We start from the raw sequence: 23,211 nt of genomic DNA, 5'->3' as shown, positions 1-23,211 counted from the left end.
GTTTGTTGTGCCATAAATGTCTCTATTTAATATAAAAGGGATAAAGTTCTGGGGGCAGTGACTTGGGAGGAAAAGCAACAGTTTGCCATTCAACAGCTTCATTAAGCCAGGGCTCCCTCCCAGAGCAAATTTACAGTGACAGCTCCAACTGCAGATTATTTCAGCACTTGAAATATTTCTTATCAACCTCATCTTGCCTCTAGAAAGTTCCCCAGGACATGGCCAGGACTCCTGGCTGGGCAGACAATGCCCCATCCCACTGCAGTTCAGGGGACAAGGGGACAAACCCAGGGTGACCTTGATTCCAGTGCTGGTCAAATCCAACTGGGAAAACAACCTGGGAGGAATCTGGTCACAGATCAGCTGGAAAAAAACACTTTCCCCCCCATCTGCAAGAATCACACCCTTCCTGCTCTACACTTTCCAATAGCTTCAACAACAACAGAAAAAGTCTTTTTCTTTGCTCTGAAAGGCGACATGAATGGGGTTTTGTTTTGTTTTTAAAGACAGGCTGGGTGTGGACAGCAATCCTCTTCCCTCCTCTATAAAAACAAGGATTGGGAAGGCTCCTTGTCAGTTCCAGAGGATCCCAGAGGATCCCACATCTGCACAGGAACATCCCCACACTGAGCATTCCATACACTACCAGAGCTACCCTGCCCTGCACAGCTCCAGTCTGGGCTTGTCCCTAAATCTGATCGTCCTTCAGCCTCCCCTTCCCACCAGGAGATGGATCCCAGTCTTTCCATGGGATCCACTCCTTCCACGGGATCCAGCCCCTCTCCAGCCCCACAGGGAATTGTTCCACCACAACACAACTCTGGCAAATTCTGTTTTCCCCCCTCTTAAATTAAGGAAAGGCCACCAAGCCCGTTCAGAGGTGCCCTGCAGGCAGGAAAAATCCCTTGCCATGGATTTTTGGGAGAGGCTGGTGCTCCAGCAGAACCCCTGAGCGTGGGGAGGAGTCCAGACATGAAAATTCATTTAAAAGGGATAATTCAGCTCCCAAGGGGTGGCTGGACATGGAAGCAGTTATCCTACAGAGTGCACCTTCCAACAGGAAAAATCAGCGGATAAAATGAAACAAGTTCTGTTTGTACATCAGGATTTTTAACAGCTCCTCAAGTTTTACAAGGAAAATAAAACCAAACAGCCTCTCTTGGGATCGTCATCAAGGCTAAAAGTCTGCCCAGGCTGGGGATTGGGAAATGGGAACAAATCAAGGGAAAGGCGACTTTAGTGTTTTTTCTTTTTAATGTAGTCTTAAATCATGTTATGCTCAAATTCAATTCATCTAAAAATAATTAGTCACGAGGATTTGTTTTTGATTTGCATTATGAATACTTCATTTAAAAGTAAATATTTTAGTGTTAATCTTCCCTTTTAAACTCTCTTTACAGAAACAAAGAGCGAAAACCATAAATAAGAGGGCATTAAAACCATAAAAATGACATTTGCCAATATCTTAATTTTTCAGCCAGACTTGATAAATCTATCAAAACCAGACAGTTAAATAAGAACCACATTATAAAAATTAGCAAAAAAAGGACTATTAGGTAACTCTGCAAACTCAAAATATGAAACTGTACTAAACAAAATATGTGCAAAAGTATACAAGAGTAACTGCATATAGCAAGGTTAAGCCTGAATTAGTTTTAAAGCTTGCCCCGGTGAAACTGAATTCGAAGTTGTCCCACTGTATTTCTTTTTTTTTTCCTTTTCTTTGTTTTTTCCATTTTTTTTTTCTTTCAACTCACATTGTAAGTCAAATAAAAACAAAATACACATGAAAAAACTTCCAAACGAAGCTGGTACTGGACAAGCACAGAGCAGGACACTCACTCAGCACGAGTGCAGCCACTCACAGAGTTCCAGGAGTCCTTAGAGTAGTGTAGGAATTCAACGCTGCACACGACAGCACAACTCGAGCATGGTCTTGGGTGTTTTGTCTGGGGTTTTGTGTTCTTTTCCTTTCGAGACAAGCTTGCTGTTGTCAGTCACACCTCAGAGATACCAAAGCAGTGCGAGTTTGCAATGTTTAATGCATAAAAACCAAGCCCCCCTGGGCCCTCCGGGTCGGTCTCTTCTAAGAGTAAGGACTATGGGTGAACCAACAGTCTAGAACTGTGTGTAGTTATGTGCAAAACATTCACTAGCACTCGGAATCTCAGGTCTATCTTACGGGCAGAGGAAGTGACAGATGCAGGGGAAGAGTAACTTCAGGAATCCAGCACATGATCTGACATCTACAAAATAGCCAAGGGAGTTTTCCAGTGGCAGGTTCTCTCCCTAGAAAGTGTGTTTGAAATGATTAACAAAGTAACAAAAATGGGCAGAATCTAACTTTGGTGAAAAGTCTGAACATTTCACATGATGCTCAACAAGCCAAAGTAAGGTACCATCTGTAGCAAAGACTAGATTTAGATTAACTGGTAAGTAGAGACAACTCTTCAAAGATCATAACTGTAAACTGCAAATCTACTTCCAAGTCTCTCACACACCGTTCAGTCCACACAGGCCACGTTCGTTTCGCTGGAAAGACTTCAGCCTGGAAACACTAAGAAAAGAAAAGTTCCTTTAATTGGGTCTTTATAGGAGGAAAGGGTTAGTTGTATTTGCAGCCTGGGAGGCTGCTGGCGGCATTCCTGTACTGTGCAGAGCTTGGGGCATTGATCCTGCAATGCTGAGCCCCTGGCCCATCCTGATGGTGCCCATGGCCGGCAGCGGTGCCATCCCCACGGGCACGGGGGCCATGGAAGACAGAGGTATTGGCTCCATGCTCATCGGGGGCACGGCGCTGAAGGAGGGGCTGCTGCCCATCACGGGACTCGCTCTCATCTGGTTCAGGGTCAGAGGCTGAGGCTGGTTCACCTGGAAGGGGTTGATTGGAGTCGCTGCAGCAGCGGCACCTGGGGAGGAGAGAAGGGACAGTGAGGCACTGCCGGCAGCACCAGGGGCTGCAGTCATCTGTCCTGGCAAAGAACACTCCCTGTGGGCATCCCCATGCCCAAAACACCCTGTGGAGCATCTGCCCCCCAGCAGAGCACAGTGTGCTCCCTGGAAGCAGCCAGTGCCTCCAACACCCCTTCACTGGCCAACAGCTCCCACCTCTGACAGCCCCGACCGGAGTCACGGGTTCCAAATCTGGTTACCCGCAAAAGCCCTAACCACGACATCCACATCACTGATTTGATTTTTTTATATGCTACTTTGCAAGCTCTCTGTGCTCCTTTACTGCAGAGAGTGAGTTCACATCAGATATTGGGAAGAAATCCTTCCCTGGGAGGGTGGGCAGGCCCTGGCACAGGTTCCCAGAGAAGCTGTGGCTGCCCCTGGACCCCTGGAAGTGCCCAAGGCCAGGCTGGACAGGGCCTGGAACAGCCTGGGATAGTGAAAGGTGTCCCTGCTCATGGCAGGGATGGTTTTTAAGGTCCCTTCCAAACCATCCTGGGACTCTGTGATTTGTGTGTTTGCTCCAAGCTCCCAGCAGCCACCTCCATTTTCGTGTTTCTGGCACCGAGCTCGGACAAGAATTCCCAAAGTAAACAACTTGTTTCCGAATTACAGCGGTGCTCGAAAAAGCAGAGCACAACTTTCCCAGCCTCTGAGGTTCCCTGGATTGCTGCCAGCCCTACAAATTCCTTTTAGTGTACAAGCCTAGGATTATTTGGATGGCCCAGTGACCCCTCACAAACTTTTTGTAGTACCCGGGAAGGGCAGATACACAGATTTCCTCTCTCTCCCTGCTCACTGCCAAGGCTGCTCAGAATCACTGCTTTTTTCCTACTCAGGGATTTTAATAAATTGACTTTTTCTTCCATTGGAAGAGTGATGAAAATAAATACCGAAAGAGCATTTCCAACTTTTACCCTATGAGCAACACAGGAAAACATCAGTGCAAATTCAGCTTTTAAAAAACACATCTGCCACATGTTTGGTGTCACCATTTCAGTCTGCTCCAAGCAAGGGCTCACTTCTAACAGGCTCAGCTTGCAGGACAACTGCAACAGCCAATTTTTTTTTTTCCACAATACACTGAGAATGTGTTTTCAGATCAAAACTGGCTCACTGTGCCAGCCTAAGACAGACTAACCAGCAGCTCACTGAATTACCCTGCAGAGTTTGCACTCTGGGACTTCAGGCTGCAGTCAGAGATCTCCTGTGCCTGCTGCAGCTCCAGGAAAAGGGCAATTCCAACCTTCTTCCACAGGGAACTCCTACCTGTTACCTTCCCAAGGCAATCTTACCTGTTTTGACAAAATCCAGCTGAAGTTCAGCCATTTTTAACAAGCCCAAACCTTCTAACACAGACCATTCTGAGTGAGGGGGACTGCTGGAATGAAGTTCAGCTGCAGACCAGGAGCAGAGACTTTGTGTTTTCAGGGACTGTCACTGTGCTGGGTGAGCCCAGGATGCTTCCCTGAGGCCCTCCTGCTCTTGCTCATGATCTGTTGGCTGAAGTAACCAACAAAACCAAGCCCAAATCACCCACCTTTAACTCCAGCAGCACCGAGCTGTGCAGAGTTTTCCTGCAGGAAGGGAAAGCTCAAACAGAAACTGTTTGTGGAGGACTGTGCAGAAACCAACCTGGTGCCAAGAATGGGTTCAGAGAAGTAACAGGTTGTGGTGGCTTAGACACCAGAGAATCCAGGTTCACCAGGGCAGCGTTGGGGCCCAGGAAGGACTCCGGGGTTTTCCGGGCCGTGCTCTGTTTGCCCGATGTCCCACTCGAGTGCTGGGACTCAAAGAGATCAGGACTCGTGGTACCACTGTGCTGAGATGGCAGAGTGGAACCTGATTCAGCTGCAACAACACAAAGGGACAAAGAGAACTCCTGGTTAATGCACAGAGGCAGGCAGAGAGAAGCCTGCAGTGTGTGAGAGCAGAGGTGCTTTATGCTAAGTTTGTGTTAGTCAGGGCTCAGTGTTTCAGGCTGTTACACCCTCTCAGCATGCAAGCAGGTCAATGTCCTTGAGCAGAGCATGAAGAAGCTACAGTCAGAGTTGAAGTGCTCTGCTGATGGAATTCCCACAGCTTTGCTGCTCCAGGTGGGACTCACAGGCTCCAAGGAACAGATACTCCAAAGCCTTGGCTCGTGCCCTGGCCCTACACCACCGCTGTGCCCTTCCTAGCTGGATTCCAGCCAGCGTTTTCTTCTCAAAAAGCCCAGCTGTGCTTCAGGCAGAACCATCCTGAGAGCAAAGGTAGCACAGCACTGACAGGGTCTGGCAGTTTTGATTTACTGACCACTGACCAGAGGAAAAATAAATTAAGAGTATTCACAGAAGGTACTTTCTCATCATCCTGCTGGAATGTACACATTTGAGAGATTCAGTCAGCATGGTTCTGGTTGAGTCTCTGAGCATGAGCCCGGCTCCAAACATGTTGGACACTGGAAATTAGGAAGTCCAACAAATTTCTGGGTCAATGCAGCAGAAGGTCACAGGGTGCAATTCCACGGATTACAAAAGGCCCATTCCCCACGAGTTCATGCACAGGCCAAAATGTGAACAAGGAGCTTTTACTGCTGCATCATCACTTCCTTCCCTTTGTGAAAACTGATTTTTTTGTTCAGTAAAATTTAAGATCAGAGACATTTGTTGCCGTGACTGTCACCCAACCTGTCCACATGCTAAGAATTTGATTCGTACCTGGCTTTTTGGAAGTTCGAAGTGTGTCAAATTCAGAAAAATCATCTTTAACTGTACCATTCAAATTACTGAAGAGGTCAAAAGATGTACTTCCTGTTCAAAACAACAAGACAGCCCTGTCATTAACACATCTTCGGTTGCATCACACAGCTGATCCTCCTGGAAGCATTTCCTAACCCATTCCTATTACCAAGAAGCCACCACAGGTTCCAGGGCAGCAGCTGGGAGTGCTCCTACTCTGAGCTGGGAGAAGGAAAATGTCACAGAATTGTCCTTTCTGACAGCATGGAACAACTAAACCGAGCAGTTTGCTTTTGGATCAGTGTAGGGCACACCTGAGCATGCTGGGGTTTGGTTGATTGAGTGTCTGCATTAGAGACAAGCAGATCTTGCTGTGGAAGGAAGGAGAGAACAGAAATGGATTTACAGCCTCTACTATCAAGTGTTAATCAGCCCTCAAGGAAAACACCACCAGTGATTATTTCATTTCTGTTTCCCAAGTGGAAAGGAGGAGGAATGCGAGAGCAAAGGCTGTGGAGATGGCAAAGCACCAGCTGAAGCACCAGCACTCACCCAGAGTTTGCAATCAATGAAACATCACCATTCCCAAAGGTGGACACACTCTTACCTCAGACTGGAGGCACAAAAACAACACCTAAATGATCAGCAATCACACTCCTGAACAGCTTTAAGGTTTGTGTGGGTATTTTTAATTAGCTGAAATGTTTTCTTCGTTTACTTTTAACCTTCAACACATTTCAAGCAAGAAGAGCTCAAGATGACAAACCCCAAGAGAAGGAGTGAAAATGGAATATAAAACCAATATTTATCAAGAACAAAGAGCCACCATAGCCAAATGCTCATTTCACAATGCTCCAGTTATTGCCCTTTGCCCAGGGAAAAGCTGCTTAGAAACTTTTTGCAGCACTCGGATTCCTTTGTTTGCTGTGTACGGGGATGAGTGACGAGCAGAAAATGCATTTTGGATGCTTCTAGCCACGGTGCCAATATGAAAATGCCAGGTATTAACACCCATCAAGGTTGTATTAGTTACAAACCATGAAAAGACAATTACAGCAGCACCTTCTGCATCTTTACCAGGGCTCAGGGAGGGTTTCACACTCTCAGTCTGAAGGAACAAACCTTCATTTGCACCTCTAAAAGTCTCCTCGGAGCTGCTCAACCTGTCAATCTACATCTGCAGAGGCATCCATCTGCAGAGCTATTTATCATGAGGAAAGGTGAAATTAGAGTATCACTCATTGCCAGAAATGAAGTCCTTGTCTAATTAAAGATAAAACCCAAGAGCAGCAGCAGTCCCAAGTGCTCAGCAGGCAGCCACAAATACCAGGAGGAGCACGAAGCAGCACCACTAATTCAGAGCTGTAAGTCTGAATAATTACATTTAAATTTCTTTTTCCTGCTCGTTATTACAAGTCCCTTTTATTTTGAAGACCAATTCTGCCAACTGTCCAGCTTCTTTGAACCACACAATGCAAGAAATCCATTTGGACTTCTCCTCATTACTCAAATAAGGTGGATATGGGATGAGAATATTGCTCACCAGAAGTAGAGAGAGGTTTGTTTGCAGGTGCTGATCCCCAAGGATCCACAGAAGATTTTGCTGCAGTAGAAGATGGCTGAGCAGGAGCCCAAGGGTCCACATTTTTTGCCAGAGGCTGAGCTGTGGATCCTGCTGGTGCTGCCCAAGGGTCAACAGAAGCAGCTGGTTTGGCACCTGCAAGAAGAATCAGCAGAAAAGAAGTCAGTGCAGCTTCCCTTTGGAAAGCTTTCCTTGGAGACTGACCCCTCCCAGGAGCCTTTCCTCCCAATTAACACTGAGCATTAATGGGAGCAGCAGCTCAGCACCAGCCACTCCCAGCATCGGTCACACTGACCAAGAGCAGCACCAGGAAATTCTGGGCAAGGCAGAGGAATGAACAATTCCCCTCTCTGAACCTGGTACAAATACCTGCAGTTCCAATATGAAAATAAACTTGCCTCTGTTCCTGACATTGCCACCACAAGTGACAATCCCTGGCTGGAGGTGACCTAAATCACAGGCTCTATTTATGAGCTCAGGGGAAAGTGAGTTTATAAAAAGCCCAAAGGTAAAAGGTGTGAGATACACAACATTAACCCTTGGACAAAGGAATCTGTAAGATACAGAGGGAATGTTTTCCAGCTCTTTTAACCACACTGCTATTTTATAAAAATATAATCAGCTCCCCTGAGCCAGCTGTGCTTTTTTATTCCCATTTCTAAGCACTCCTGACACACATCTAAGCTGCCCACTGATAGCCCTTTATTAGTTTTAACCCAATGCCTGTATGTTCAAGGTTCTCATTTTTACTCGAAGAGGCTGACAGCTCTTCATTCCTACAAATTCAATCACAAAAGGTTTAATTCCCAAATGAGGATTTTATAACCCAAGAGAGCAGGACAGAATCACCCACATGCAACAACTCTCACCTTCAATATCCTGCAGGTTTCAAATTACAACTGAAAATTATTTTAGCTTTTAAAACTCCATTCAACTCCCCTGGCATCCCAATATTCCTGTAAATCAGGAATGTTGCACACAGTGGCACAAATTCCAGCTGGAATTTTGGGTTTTGTTTCATCAGCAGGCACGTGGTCGCTACAGCTCCGGAGCAGGAAATGCCGAAACTCTCCAAGGAAGCCCCATTATTCCCACACCAGTACTCCCATTTCCTTTATCTGCCCCCAGTGCTGAGTTAGGAGCAGTGCCACACTAATGACAGCATTTCCCATCACCAGCAGCTTCCCAAAATGTCCTTTCTTCCCTAAAAGGAGAGTGTGCTCGGGAAATTCCCTTCCCAGAGCTTCCATCAGCTCCTCTGAAACGCCACAGCACTGGCAGGATTTGGGAAATGCAGTTTCATGAGTAATTTTTTTTTACCAGCAAATTCATAAACTTGCATCTTTGAGACCATCCCTGGGAGCATCCAGCAGGCTGGAAGCAGGGATTGTGCTGTGGTGACAGAATGCTGGGAAGCACTGAGGAAATGCTATGGCTGGAACTGGTACAAGGAAAATCCTGTCAGAGGGTGACACATCAGGCTGGAGATTTGAGGAAAGGGGATTTTGGTTGCTTTTAGCCATGGAAAAATAAACGGAATGGCCTTAGAGCCCAAAATCTGGGCTTTTTCTCAGTTCCTATCACCAAAAAAAAGCAGGTTACACTTGGAATGATGACCTGGCAGTTGGCCCAGGAGCTTTGTAGGTGCCTTTAATGCCATCATGAGCAGGGGAAAAAATCCCCAAACAAGACATTTCATTATTAAACTTCCAATTTTTCATCAGGAATCTGATGGTGGTGTGTGGATTGCAAATGACATGGAAGCATCTCAGAGCAGAGGTTGTAGAATCACCAGCCCGAAGCAGAACTGACAGAACAAAGCTGTCAATCTTCATGGAAAAGCTTCATCAGGATTTGCACAGAAGCTCCCTGACCTTTAAAAAAGTCAAGAATTCCAGCAGAAAAATAGATCCAGCTCAAGTTCCAAGTGTTACCCTGTGAGAAGCCATCCACTTTCTTTCAAAGGAGTAATTCCTTGGACAGGCTGTGGCTGACCCAGACATCAGCCCACCATACAGGCAGCAACACACAGAGAGAAAAAAAACACACAAAAATGTGGCTTAATTGCTCTTTAAAATGTGAAACACTGCACCTTTTCCTTCAAAAATATTCCATGGATTTAGCACTGAATACCTATGGAACACAAAGTATTTTAAACGGCAACCTGCATGTTTTTGTCTGCTACAAAAACCTTCATTTAAGTAATTTAATCCTTTTGGTTCTGACCATACACAAGCACATCACAATTCTCTAGGAGCATCTAAGGACATGGTAATTCACAGTGATGGCCTTCCTAAGCTCAGCACCCTGCCTAAATATCAGATTAAATTCTGGGAATAGTCTAAACCCACGGCACTGGACACAACCAGCAGCAGGACACGAGCTGGACAAGTTGGTTTTGCTGTAAAGACAACAGAAATGCCACTCTCCTCTTCCTCAGCATTCAAACTGCACACCCGGAAACCCAAATGCTTAAAAAAATGCAACTGCCAGTGGCTGGTTTCTGCTTGGAAACGAGCAATTTAGTGAAATGAATGAAAATGGACTCATACATTGTGCAACTTTGAAATGCTCAAGGTTAAAAAGCAAAACCTTGAAAATGCCGGTGCTCCTGGCAGTTTGCTCTTACCAAATGATTGCCAGGGGTCAGAGGCAGGGGCTGCAGCTGTGGATCCTCCCCAGGGATCCGTCTGGTTGGCAGCAGCAGCAGCAGCAGGAGGTCCCCAGGGCTCGGTTTTGGGCGGGGCAGGTGCCGAGGAGGGCAGGGCATCCATCAGGTCCAACAAGGTGGTGTGCTGAGGGCAGGAATAAGCTGAGCTTTACTCAAGAGCTTTGCCAAGCTTGAAGTACAAACCCGTGAGAGTGAAGAAGCAATTATTTATTATTATTATTATTATTATTATTACTATTTTTCCTTTTACACGCCTGCATTGTCTAGCTCCAAACTTAACCCACATGGAAGAAGCTTTAAGCTACACAACAAAGCAAACCCAAAAGCATAAAAGAGCTCAGTATTAAGCTAAGTTTGTGTTACTGTATTTCAGCTTTTGGCAGCATAACCGGGAATTTCTTAGGCGAAGGCACTACCTCCTTCTTTTTGGGAATTTTAATTGTGTCTCTGCGACTCTCCTCCAGAGCCATCTGTAATCTCAGATCGTCCCCGCGTCTGAGGCGCTCCTCCTGCAAAGGAAATCAACACTGGTGATATAGACCACGAGCCTGCTCTGAGCTGCTGCTCCCTGCAGGGCTCCAGCCCTGCCACCCTGTGCTCCACAGGGCTGCAATTTCCACAGAACACACGCCAGGGAAAGGAGCTTTCCTCTGATTCCTGCCTCAGGAGCACCCCGACCCTGCTGCCGTCACAACAGCAGCCAGTCTGCTGGTTGGGATTTACCCTGGTGGTGTTCTGTTCCTCCCAAAATTCAGGTAGAAACACCACGGAACTCCAAGTGAAGAAGGCATTTTTAAATTAGCATCATGGTTTCTCAGCATTCAGATCACCACTGAGGGTTGTAGGGAACTAAACTGGAATTTCCCTTGCTTTTGCTCACTTCCCTCCGCGTTGGTGCAAGATCCACCAAGGGAATCATGTCCTGCCAACTCCATGTGTAATGTGAAGGTTTAAACATCTGTAACTACAATGTTTATGCCACATTCAACTCCTTTAGATATCTCTGCTTGCATCATGTCTCTCAGAAGTTGACTAATCCCCCAGCTTGTCATTTTTGAAGCGACTTCAAATGCTTAGATTTATATTTTTGTTCCCTTTATTGCCCAATAATGATAAAGTTTACTGGGTGATAGTTTCCCCTTCCAAGCACTCGTGCTTAACACAGAATTGTAAACTGAATTGTCAGAGGATGCCTCTAAAATATTACAGGCACTCAGCATGGCGGACTTGAATTTTCACTCAGAGCTGAGATCTGACTTTGCTATATATTAAAATGTTTTATCCAAATTTACTCCAAATTCAGAATGGAGCTCCTAAGAATTAGCACAGCAAGGTAACCCAGGTGACAGACTGGGAGTGAAGTGACTTTCCATCACTGTTTGGATAGTTCTGGTACTTTGGGTCAGGTCACCCTCCTGCTCCAGGAAGTCCCACCGAAGGAACGGAGCGTTCCAAGTTCCACTGGAAGCGGAACGCACTGACATTAATGGAGCTCTTCGGGAGCAGTCGTGATTTCAGCTCCTCCTAACTGAAAACAGCTCCAGCCACGGGATGATTAACATCCTCCCACACAAAGTCTTCTCTCTAAGTGACTGGCATCTTCCACTAGTCTCAACAGCTCGGAGGCTGAAGTTACTTTAAAAAGAGATTTAAAGAATAATATTAAAAAAAAAACAAACCCACACACAAGATTCCACCTGGAGCAAAGCCAAGCTGCCATAAATGGAATGAAATGAAATACAATAAAAGGAAATTAAATTTAAAAATAAGATAAAGTAAGATAAAAAATAAGAATAAGATAAAGTACTATAAAATAAAATGAAATAAAATATAAAATTTTAAATTAAAAAAAAATAAAAGCAAAAAATAAAATAAAAATAAAAATAAAATAAGAATAAAATAAGATAAAAGTATTATAAAATAAAATGAAATTAAATAAAATATAAAATTTAAAATAAAAAAATAAAAACAAAAAAATAAAAAAAAAAATTTAAAAAAGTAAAATAAGAATAAAATAAGATAAAGTATTATAAAATAAAATGAAATAAAGTGAAATATAAAATTAAAAATAAATAAAAATAAAAAATAAAATAAATAAAAGAAAATAAAAATAAAAAAGATAAAGTATTATAAAATAAAATGAAATAAAACAAAACATAAAAATAAAATAAAATTTAAAAATAAAAATAAAAGAAAATAAATAAATAAAAGAAAATAAAAATAAAATACAATAAGATAAATTAAGATAAAATAAAAAATAAAATAAAAATAAGATAAAATCATATAAAAATTAAAATAAGATAAAACTTTAAAATAAATAATGAATTAAATAAAATAAAAATAAGATAAAATAAAATAAGATAAAATAAAAAAATTAAAATTTAAAAAGAAAATAAGATAAAATACTATAAAATAAAATTTTAAAAATAAAAATAAAATAAGATACAATTAAGAAATAAGATAAAATAAGATACAATTCAAAAATAAGATCAAATCCAATTAAAAAAATCAAATAAGACCCAACAAAATTCAAAACTAAAACCAAACAGGCTCGAACAGGCTCCACACAGCAAGCCAGGCTGCGATGATCTGAGCTCTCCAGGCGCGGAGCCTTTGGAAAAGCCCCGGGGCACCGACCTGCTCCGCCACCTCCCGGCTCATGGCCAGCGCCAGCTGCAGCTGCAGCTCCTCCTCGCCGCTGGTCTGGGGCCGCGCCTGCTCCAGCTCCGAGGACACCCGAGGGGACGTCGCTGTTGGGAGACAAAGCCCAGCACGTTGAGCACAGCAGGAGGAGAGGCCGCGTTCCTGCACCCCGTGCTGGCTTTCACAGCTCCCTCGGGGTGAAGCTGCTGCCAAGGCGGAGGGGGTCATTTAGCTCTGCGTGGCAGTTCAGATGCTTTAAGGGGAAATATTCCGGGAAAATCAGAGGTTTTTTATATCTTGTGATATCAAGAAGTAACCCCAGCTCATGCTGGATCGACCCTGAGTGTATCAGAGCTCCTGACTTAAAAATTCATTGCTGAAGGAAACATTTGTGGGTATTTCTTACATCTTCCTTACTTTTCTTACATCTTCCAGTGTCAGTAAGGATCGGCTGGGAGTGGGCCAATATCAGGGTAAAGCTGGATACCACCCACTTTTCTGTAAAATAATACAGTCTTAATGGGAAGATAAAGAACTATTCTTAACTGCGGGGCAGGCTTGGGGATAAACAAACCAGCTATTCAGACTCCAAACTGACACAAATACAGGATCAGTCTCTGTTAAAGAAGAGTTTGGTAAATGGGTTGGGGGTGTTGGTTGGTTTCTGGGGTTGGTTGGGGTTTTTTGGGGCTATCTCCTCCCCTCCTCTTCAAGGAACAGTCAACTTTGACAGCTAAAATATGCAATTTCTCAACACACAAACCATCTTTTAGTGATGTCTTTACTCCAGGAGCATGTGAAATTCCCATCCTACACCACTAGCAGGTTTAGCACTACACAGTAATTAAACAATTTTGTGCTCACTCTCTCTCAGACAATTCTTCAGCATCCAAATCATTCACACAGGAATTTTACCTCGCTTTGGCAAGGAAGTTTGTATTTAGTGGCTGGACTGATGATTAGTTTGGCAAAATATATACTGATATTTAATACATTTAATTGAATGTTTCAAACTAGCGTGTCAAGCTTGAAGAAATCAAGCTTCTTCCTACCAGCTCAGCTGGGCATGTGAAAATGAGACTGCCAAACTCAGTCTGAAAACCACTTTTTCATCTCTACTTTAATCCTCCAAACACTTCCCAGTCTTGTCTCTCCTTAAGTTTCAGGCCAAAATAACATCACAAAACAAGTGGAACTTTCTCATCCAGCAGGGCAGAAGGAAGTGGAAACAAGGAATGACCTTTCCTCCTCCCCACCACACCCCGAGGTGCCCTCCCACCCCATCAGCTTCTAAAGGCACAAATTAATTTATCACCCACAACGATTCTTCCACCTTGTGCTGATCCTGAAGCTCTCAAGCCAACCTTATTTCATTTGAGATGCTACTCATAGCTCAATTCGATTACTCTTTCAAACTTTCTCATATATAAAATAATTAAATTTAGCCTGGTTGATGAGTACTTACTGCTCCAGCAGTCACTGCCAGGCTCTCCAATACATTACATTAAAAATATGATGATTAAAGCATGTGATAATTCCCAGCCACTCACCTAATACAGGTAATAAATTAGCACTAATTCTAATCATTCTAATCCAAAATGGATGATTTTAAACCAGGACGGAGGTGGAAACACTTCCCTTTGGAGCCCAGAGAATGTTTTCTGTTTATCTTTGCCAGAAGAAGATGGAGCAGTTTATGGCTGTCAAATACCTCAGGCTTGCAAATACCAGAGAGAGAAAAACTATTTGAGATAAAGGGGCAAGAATTCATGGTATAAACTGGCCATGCATAGATTTGAGATGCAGATGGAGAAGAGCAGTTTTGCAGCAGGGATTAGAGAAGGGAAGAGTCCTAACTGGTTTAAAAGCAGAGCCTGGGACAAATGGGACAGACACCAGCAGAGTCACCTGAGAACAGATGGCACCTGGACTGGGAGCAGGGAGGAACCTTCTGCTCTGCTGGGCTTTTAACTGTGGGGGGGAAATGGGATTTCCTGCATTTCCTGCATCCCAGCTCTTCCATCTCTGTCACATCACTGCATTCCACAACAACCAAGAGCCTGATGGCAGAGTGGCATTAAAATTCAAATGATGCAAAATGGGTTCAGTCCCATTGCTCTTCCTCCCATTTCCACACAAAGGACTTGCTGAACTCACTGCCCAGTGCATTCCTGCCTGGAAAAGCTGTTAAAAGCAGAGATTGCATCCCACTCCAAGCCTTTCCCTGGCTCTGCACTCCCAGCCAGGCATGGGAAGGGCTGGCTTGGCTTTGGCAGGGAGCTCCATGAGCTCCCAGCAGATTCCAGAGCAGCAGCTCCGGGATCCCCACGCGGATACCACGGGCTCACACATACATACAGGTTATTCCTTCTCACTTTCAGGCTTTCCAGCAATTCATTCTACTTGATTTCATTAACTCTAAAAGGTATTTCCAGCTCCTTTTGAATTAAAATAAAAGGGGAAAACGTCCATTTGAAGTTCTTCCTTGGGCCTCAATAAAAAAACAAACTATAGGAATGTTGCTGTTTTCCATGTAAACCTCTGCAGTGTTATAAAAACCATCCACATTAAAGAGCTGCCAGCACTTTTTTTTTTTTTTTTAATAATTAAGGGAAATTCAAAGCACCATTCTTGGGAGTAACCTGACAAGTTTTATCTAAGATTCCTGTCCATATGGGCCTCATCCTGCTGTAAGGTCAGAACTCCCAGGATCCAGCAGAAAGGTTACAGCCTTAGGAGCAGGATGGTGCCACACAAAGCATCCCTTATCCCCAGCACATGACAGTTAACTCAGATGTTTATGTAAGATGGGACTCAATAGATCAATTCTGACCTGCTAAGCCCTGCTTTGCTGGGAATTTGGGGATCCCTGTCCCTCCAGGAGCAAATCTGTGGGATCTGTTCCTGCAGGGAGCACAGGGCTGGCTGCTCAAGGAAATCATCTGGAGGCTCAGTTAATCACTAAAGCAGGATTCTACTGCACCATCTGTGCCTGGCCAGGCTGGGACAGCTCCCAGACACATCTATTGATAATTTCCTATATTTTGGCTCTATTAAAAGGCCTCTGAGGCTGGTTATAGATCTGGCTGAGTTAAAGTGAAATATAGGACATGAAGAGCTGCATTAATAATAAAAATCAGACTGTATTTTCATTCAGAATCCTGAATCCTTGGGTTTTGGGGCTGTTTTTGTCATTTCTCGGTTTTTTTCTTTAGTGTCAGGCTAATTTGCAGGTGGAATTCTGAAGACCAGAATTCAGCTCTCAGTCACATTTGCTCAGAATGAAAAGCTGCTTCCTCGCACACTCAATGAAACTACAAAGGTGGGCAAAACCAAAAGTGACTTGAAAATTTTAAATAATATCAAGGTAAGGACTCAGAAACCAACAGCAATTCACCTGGGGAGCAGGCAGAGATCCCACCTGTCAGTCTGCCAGTGATAAATAAAATGGGATCATTTTAAAAAGCCAAATGATGGAAAGGCAAGTGCAAGCTGCTTAATCTAGAAGGAATTGTGTAATCCACCTTTCCCCCGGGAATGAAGGGATCTTTCAGGTACAAGAGGAGAGCTGGTAACACTGATGAATGTGAAGAGGTGGAGCTGCTCAGCCTTTCTGCAGGATTGCACTGAGCAGACTGAGAGCTGCTGAAATTCATTTAACACTCAACAAATCCTTCAGGTTTGTTTTGCTGGGAGCATTTTCCTCTTAGGTGATCCCTACCCCCGTGTGAATGGACACAGTTGGATAATTCAGTGTCACTACAAAGTCTGGATGCACCAGTGGCACCTCCCACCTTCAATCTCAGCACCAAAAAAATATATGTATGAAGAGAGGATTTAATCAAGCTGTCAAATGACATCTGACAGGAGTCTGCCACATTCCTTCAACACCTCAAACTGCAGGAATTCTCCACGCTGTTCAGCCAGATTCATTGCTGGGTGATATTCCCTATATTCCCTGACTAAGATGGAAGGGCAGGGATGTGTTCCAACCTGCAGAGATGCAGAACAGATTATTCAAGAAATAATTATTAAATAAAAACCAAGCCCTTTAAAAACAGGAGTGCTCTGAATGGGTCAGTCTGCCCAGAGAAGCTGTGGCTGCCACATCCCTGGAATGTTCAAGGCTGGAGCAACCTGGGATAGTGGAAAGTGTCCCATAGCAAGGGCTGGGACAAGATGAGCTTCAAGGTCCCTTCCAACCCAAACCATTCTGGATTTCAAAAATTTCCTATTGTGTCAAACCCAAAACAGCAACTCCTCTGAATTATTTTCTACTCCAAGCAAAAGGGGAGACAAAACAGAAACAGATGAGTGAACACAAACTTGCTGAGGCTTCACAAAACTGGTTTTAAATAACGAGTCAACTTAATGGGAATAATCACTGGAAATATTAAACTCATTAATTCAGCTACAGCAAATTGTTCACAGAATTTTTCCAGGGCCAGGTTAAAGACTTGGCATTTCCCAAGATCCACAGAAGCCCTTCCCAGGGCATCTTTCAGCATCTCCTCTCTCCAGCAGGCTCTGAGCACAGCGAGCTGAGCTGAGCCCACCTCGGGCAGTGCTGCTGGAATCAGGTCACACTTGAGCTCTGTGTGTCTCTGAAATCAGCGTTTGTGTCTCTGAAATCAGCGTTTGTGTCTCTGAAATCAGAGTTTGTATCATTGAAATCAGCGTTTGTGTCTCTGAAATCAGCGTTTGTGTCACTGAAATCAGCGTTTGTGTCTCTGAAATCAGGGTCTGTGTCACTGAAATCAGGGTTTGTGTCACTGAAATCAGAGTTTGTGTCTCTGAAATCAGAGTTTGTGTCTCTGAAATCAGCGTTTGTGTCTCTGAAATCAGCGTTTGTGTCTCTGAAATCAGGGTTTGTGTCACTGAAATCAGAGTTTGTGTCTCTGAAATCAGGGTTTGTGTCTCTGAAATCAGCGTTTGTGTCACTGAAATCAGTGTTTGTATCATTGAAATCAGCGTTTGTGTCTCTGAAATTCTGGCATCCATCCCTCTCATCCCATGGACCCCATCCCATTATCCCATCCCATCCATGGACCCCATCCCATCCCACTCCGGATCATCCCACCCCATCCCATCTTCCCAAACCCTCCTGGAGCACAGGGAAAAAAGGAAGGATGAGGGCACAACCCAAAATAACACCTGGACATCCCAGCTTGGGCATAACAGGACTGGATCTCTTAAAAAGCATGGCCTCAGTAAACTTGGTTTTAGAACATCTCCAGTGTTTGCCAGGCTGGGAGCAGCACCCCAGCTCAGGCTTAAGAGGTCTAAATTAAGAACATCCTACTTTTCCTCCTGCAGCCATAAATCCAGAATCCTATTTAAGTGGTCACTGGCAGCTGGAGATGAAACAAGGCCAGGAACAAGAGGCTGAAGTTTTTGAAAGTGGGTGACAAATGTCAGGCAAAAACCCAATTATTTAGACCCAGAGGCAGATCAGGAGTGAGGGATTATTGCTCCAAAGGATTTAAAATATCTCTATAAAGATATTTAAAATATCTTTATATCCCTTCCTCTCCCCAGGAAGTTTAGTTTCAGCACCACACAAGAATATTTCCAGATATATCTGATATCAGATTTGATGCAACTCTACGGAATTGGCACATTTTCCAAAATAAATAAAAGTTATGCATTTTGTCATGGAATATTTAATAGCTCCTAATCTGAGCATTAATTGTCCCTGGTTTGAAGCTGGAAGGTAAAACCAATTGTTCCCAGTATGTCAGAAATTGCTGACAACATGGAGGTTGGGAGGAGCTTTATTTCTGCTTTTTGCTTTTGAGTATCTCTCATGGCTTCCATTTTCAGGTTCTGAGACTGTGTAGTAAGAAACCCCACAAATACTTTTACAATTCACATGCCATAATGTGCTCCCTGCAATTATCCAAGCACAGAGATCTTCAGGGCCAACAAAGTCAATAAGCAAAGCTTTGGGGGAAAGGATTTTATTAAAAACCATCAAGTTGCACCATTTCATTTTGCAGAGTTTCTGAAGGATTTTAGAGATGAAATGAAAATATTCTCAAGAAAACAGGGAAAAATATCCTTATTTGCCTGCAACATTGAGGGATGATTGGACATCAGTCAAGAGATCCTTTTCCATCTTAATTGTCTCTCACTATACAAGGTATCAATACTGATTTTGTTTTGTCGCAAAGGATGAATCTGGGACACAAAAAGCAGCAATTCTTTAAGAATGCCCCTTGTGGCTCAACATCAAGCAAAAATCCAATTGTTCCCATGCAAACCTGCACAGGCTGGGAAGCTGGAGAAGAGGAGGAGTTTGAGGAGAGTTCAGTCAGTGCTGGCTGTGCAGTGCAGCTGATTCAACATTCTCAACAAACTGACCCAAAAAGGCTTCAGTGATTTAACCAAAACTGCACTTTTAGTCCCTGAAAGGAGAGGGCAGAGCTCCCTCACATCCACTCCAGTACCCCAGTATCCACTGGAAGTTACTGGTGAGCTGTCCTGCAGCAACTACCAAACTCTCAGCTCCTTCTTCTGCAAGAAAGCACTAAAAATGAAATTTTATAACCCAACATAAATTCTTCAAGCAAGGGGAATGAACTCTGCAACCCCCACCCATCGTGGCTAGAAGGAGCAAGAGTAAAATGTGCTGGTAGCAAACCACTGAGGGATGAAACATTTCCTGTGGTGGTGCTGCCAAAAAGGCTCTGCCACTCTCCCAAACTTTATTTCTGTTTGCCTGCTAAGCAGACGTGCTGAACATGCAGCAAAGAGGGTGGCTGGACATTTTGAAGAGGCAAATCTCATGCTGTAGATGGCAAATCTGAAAGTCTCTGATCTTTTCTTCAAAGGCTCAGAGGAATGAAAGAGAATTCTGCCACAATATACAGAGCAGCAACAGCATCTTAGAGATGTTCTAAGGGGAGTATTTCCCAGGAGCGAAGCAGACCTTCATTCCTTTTACAGATTTTTTCTGAATCCAGATTTTCAGCACAAAAGAAGGGTATTAATAATAAAAAAAAATAATTTAAATATATTTTAAAATTTATTTTTAATTTTCTTTTAAATTTTTTATTTCTATTTAATATATATTTTTATTTAAATTTAATTTTTTTTTAAAAAAAGAACATATGATGATTACAATCTCTTTCACTTTAAATAATGAAAAGCATCTTTTCCATCCAACTTAGCAGGCACAGGAATAACTCTACATTTATGTAAGAGATTAAATGTCTGGATTTTAATGAAACTCCTTCCTCGTTTCCTGGGATAAAGCTCTTCCCAGTTTCCCAATATCAGAAGGACTCAGCACAGCTGTTCTGGAAGGTGCTGGTTTGCTTTGCTCCACTCAATTAAACCAGACAAGAAACACATTAAAACCTCTAAACAGGCAACCTGAGAGCCACCTGGATTTTTGCTGATCCACAGTGAAAAAAATCCAGGAGAGCTGGAAGAGGAAGAGAGGAAGAACCGAGGCAGGGGAGGAGAAAAAACCCCTGAGATTTCTAAAGCTTCTTAGGAGGTGAGGGGAAAAATAAAAGCTTAAGGAATCTTTACCTCCAAAGCAATCCTGCCACAGGACATACACAGGGAGGAGGGAGCAGTAAATCCACCCTTGGAACACTGAACAGCCAAACTCGCTGCTTCTCCCATCAAAATTCCTAAAGCATCCCAGGAACAATTGAGGAACACGCCCTGCATTGCTCAGCCCTGCTGGGAGGAATAGTTTGGAGCCTCTGGCAGCATTTAAGATTCCAAACAATAGTTCCAAGCATTAATTAAAGTTGGGACTGGTGGAGCAATAATTCTGTGAAAGCCAAGGTGTGCTCAGCATACCTCAGTCACTTATTTCAGCCCACCAGCCCAAGTTAAAATTAATATTTTAAGCTACTTCTAAATTAAGAACTTTTGTTGTAGTCAACAACAATCTATAGATTTGAAAAGGAAAAATGTTGTTATTGCTGAGGTAACAATATACGAGCTTTTCTTTAAAAATTCACAGTGCTCAAGGATGGTTATTATAGAAAAACTACACAAATGCAGAAAAAATATTATTACAGAAAAATTAAGATGTTTGTTATCCTACTGCTAATTAAAAGTCAAGATCAAAAATTCTCATAGCTGGAAACCTTCACTCACATTTTTTGTACCCTCTCTGCTAAAAAAATTCCCTTTGGAAATATTTTTTTCTGCTTGTCTCCAGAGCTTTAAACAGAGATTTTCTCCATCCTGTTTTGATTTTCCTGCTATCTCCTCCTGCAAATGTCAGCAGGGCTGACCCCACTCCTGGATTTATGATTTAAGAAGCACTTTGGGACCCAGGACATGACAAACTTCAGATTCTTAGAGCTGGTGCTCAATGGTTCCTGCACCCTGGCTCAGTCACAGCCCTCCACACACTCGAAACATTCATTTAAAGAAAAGATTTCCCTTCAGAATTAGACCACAACCACTGACATTCCAGCCAAAGCAGCTTTCATCAGATCATTACTTACATTAAGGAGGATTTAGTGCCAAATCAGGCCTCTTCCTGACATGACAGGGAGTCCCACCAAGCAGTGGTGGAAAGAATTTGTTCTTCCCACATCACTGTATTCATTTTTTAAGAATGAAGTATAGTATTTAGTACAGACACACACCAAACACAGAGAATTTAAATACAAATTTAAAGCAGTCCTCCTCCAAGAACTGCTGAGTAAGCAATAAAGGAAATTAAACAGCAGCATTGTTGCCAAAGTACAATAGGAGCAGCATAAAGTAGCAAAATTATTCAGGAAATATTCCATATTTCTTATTTATTCTTAATCCAAGACCAGGTTGGACAAGGCTTGGAGCAACCTGGGACAGTGGAAGGTGTCCCTGAGCATGGCAGAGGGGTGGAATGAGATCAGCTTTAAATTCCCTCCCAACCCAAACCATCCTATGATTCCATCCTGAACAAAAAGAACACATCCTCAAGCACTCCTTTTAAAACCAGAAACGAACAGAAAATCCCTTTCACACCTTCCCCATCACAGCAAACCCTGGAACATGCTCACAAGAGCAGCCTGGCAGTGCTACTTTTGGAACTGACAGTGAACAAGGGCTTTTAAAATCCATTTCCATCGCTACACACATCCTCTCCAAAGCAAATATTTACCCAGGCATCTGCAGGGACATCAACAGCACAGAGCAGACCCACAGAGATGCCAGATCCCCTGGCAGGCAGCATTTCCACTCTCCCACAGGCACCATTCACTCCCACCCCCAGGAGCAGCCCTCCAAAGAAAAGCATGAACACCTTGGGATGTGTTTGCCTGTACTTACAGCCGTGGTAGGATGCTGGGGACCCTCCAGACTTTCCATACTCCTGCTCTGAGTAGCTGGTGGACAGGTTGGGCTGGCTGGAGCCTCGGCCAAAGGTGATCTGGTTGCTGCCCACCCCAGTGGCCACCTGAGCCATCCGTTCTTTGGTCTTCAGGGCTTGGGCCCTCTCTGTCTTGAGGCGCTCGTCGTCCTTCAGAAGGGACACCAGCTGCTTGGATTTCTCCCTCACGTTGATGCCCTGGTCTTTCCCATCTCGATCGATGTACTGAAAATCTTTCAATGTCTGGATAGCAAAAATATTCTCTTTACACTGCTGGGCCACCCTCTCGGACCCAGTTTTAATCAGGTAATCTAAGAGAGTGAGGGCTTTGTAGACGTGTCGCCAGTTCTTGCCGTGGTCATTCAGTCGTTTCCAGATCATGCTCATAATTTCAGAAAAGGCCACAACATTGTAGGTCAGATCTGCTATTTCAGTCATCAACGAACTGGAAGGACCCCAGGGGTCATTCGAGGTTGCTTCCCGAACTTTTATTTCGGCCTCTGAGTAATTGTTGACAATGTTCTTCATCTGCCGTCGGATAGACGAAGTCGTCATTTTTATTTCCCTTTTTACCAAGACAGATTCCACAACACAAACAGCGAAGGGCTAAATTTGCTCTTCTAGGAACGCTTCTGAACTGCGAAGGCTCCGTAGCAGTGGCGTGGTTGGGACACGTTCCGCTACAATCATTTCCTCTCCTCAAGAGAATGACACGAGAAAATGAAAATCATGACCTGAGTGAGGAAAGAAAGCAAAGCAGGTTAGTTGGGTCTGATTGTTCGGCACAGCCAGCAAGCCACACACGCTTGGGAGAAATTTTCCTAGATTAACTTTTTCCTCTTCAAATTTCTTCGGATTTTGAAGACAACTTGTTCTTCTCACAAGTCACATTAAACATTTAAGATTAAAAACCTGAAGGGCTGAGCAAAACAAAAGCAAGAAGACAATCACAGTGATACAAAGGCAAAATTTTAAAAGCAAACCAGAAACAAAATCCAACCTGGAGACTTATTTTCCAACGTAAAGCCTACTTAGAACTTTAAATTACAGAGCTCAGATGAAACCACATGAGAAATTCCATGTTCAGCAGCCCTCTGACAGTAGGAATCTGCATCCAGAGAGAAAGAGGAAATTTCCAAAAAATCAACCAAGCATTTCTGAAACCCTGGGTAGTTTAAAGGCCTCTCAGCCTCAGGACAGAGATCCTGTGGCCCAACATACTCCAACTCAAGGTGACCTTTCACGATAAGCAGATTAGAAGGAACTCTTTTTTCTCAAATGCATTTACTTTGTTCATTTGACAACACTCAGCAGA

General features: G+C 43.5%; 1 protein-coding gene across 6 annotated transcripts in view; it reads right to left on the bottom strand.

Moving 5' to 3' along the window:
• Positions 1 to 1,701: 1,701 nt before the first annotated feature.
• Positions 1,702 to 23,211, bottom strand: part of EPN2 (epsin 2) — a 53,523-nt gene continuing 32,013 nt past the window's right edge. For 5 of the 6 annotated variants that reach the window (XM_068207243.1, XM_068207244.1, XM_068207241.1 and 2 more), the window contains 8 exons: positions 21,857 to 22,630; positions 12,563 to 12,675; positions 10,342 to 10,434; positions 9,884 to 10,049; positions 7,216 to 7,389; positions 5,652 to 5,744; positions 4,588 to 4,803; positions 1,702 to 2,909 (listed from right to left, as the gene is read on the bottom strand). In XM_068207243.1, coding sequence (XP_068063344.1) covers positions 2,590 to 2,909; positions 4,588 to 4,803; positions 5,652 to 5,744; positions 7,216 to 7,389; positions 9,884 to 10,049; positions 10,342 to 10,434; positions 12,563 to 12,675; positions 21,857 to 22,451 — 1,770 coding nt within the window. In that variant the 5' untranslated portion in view covers positions 22,452 to 22,630 and the 3' untranslated portion in view covers positions 1,702 to 2,589. The remainder of the gene's footprint in view (positions 2,910 to 4,587; positions 4,804 to 5,651; positions 5,745 to 7,215; positions 7,390 to 9,883; positions 10,050 to 10,341; positions 10,435 to 12,562; positions 12,676 to 21,856; positions 22,631 to 23,211) is intronic. The other variant, XM_068207247.1, reaches the window with a different exon arrangement.

Source organism: Anomalospiza imberbis, chromosome 16 (genome assembly GCF_031753505.1).
Source record: "Anomalospiza imberbis isolate Cuckoo-Finch-1a 21T00152 chromosome 16, ASM3175350v1, whole genome shotgun sequence".
Classification (NCBI taxonomy): domain Eukaryota; kingdom Metazoa; phylum Chordata; class Aves; order Passeriformes; family Viduidae; genus Anomalospiza; species Anomalospiza imberbis.
This window is presented reverse-complemented; position numbering and strand designations above follow the sequence as displayed.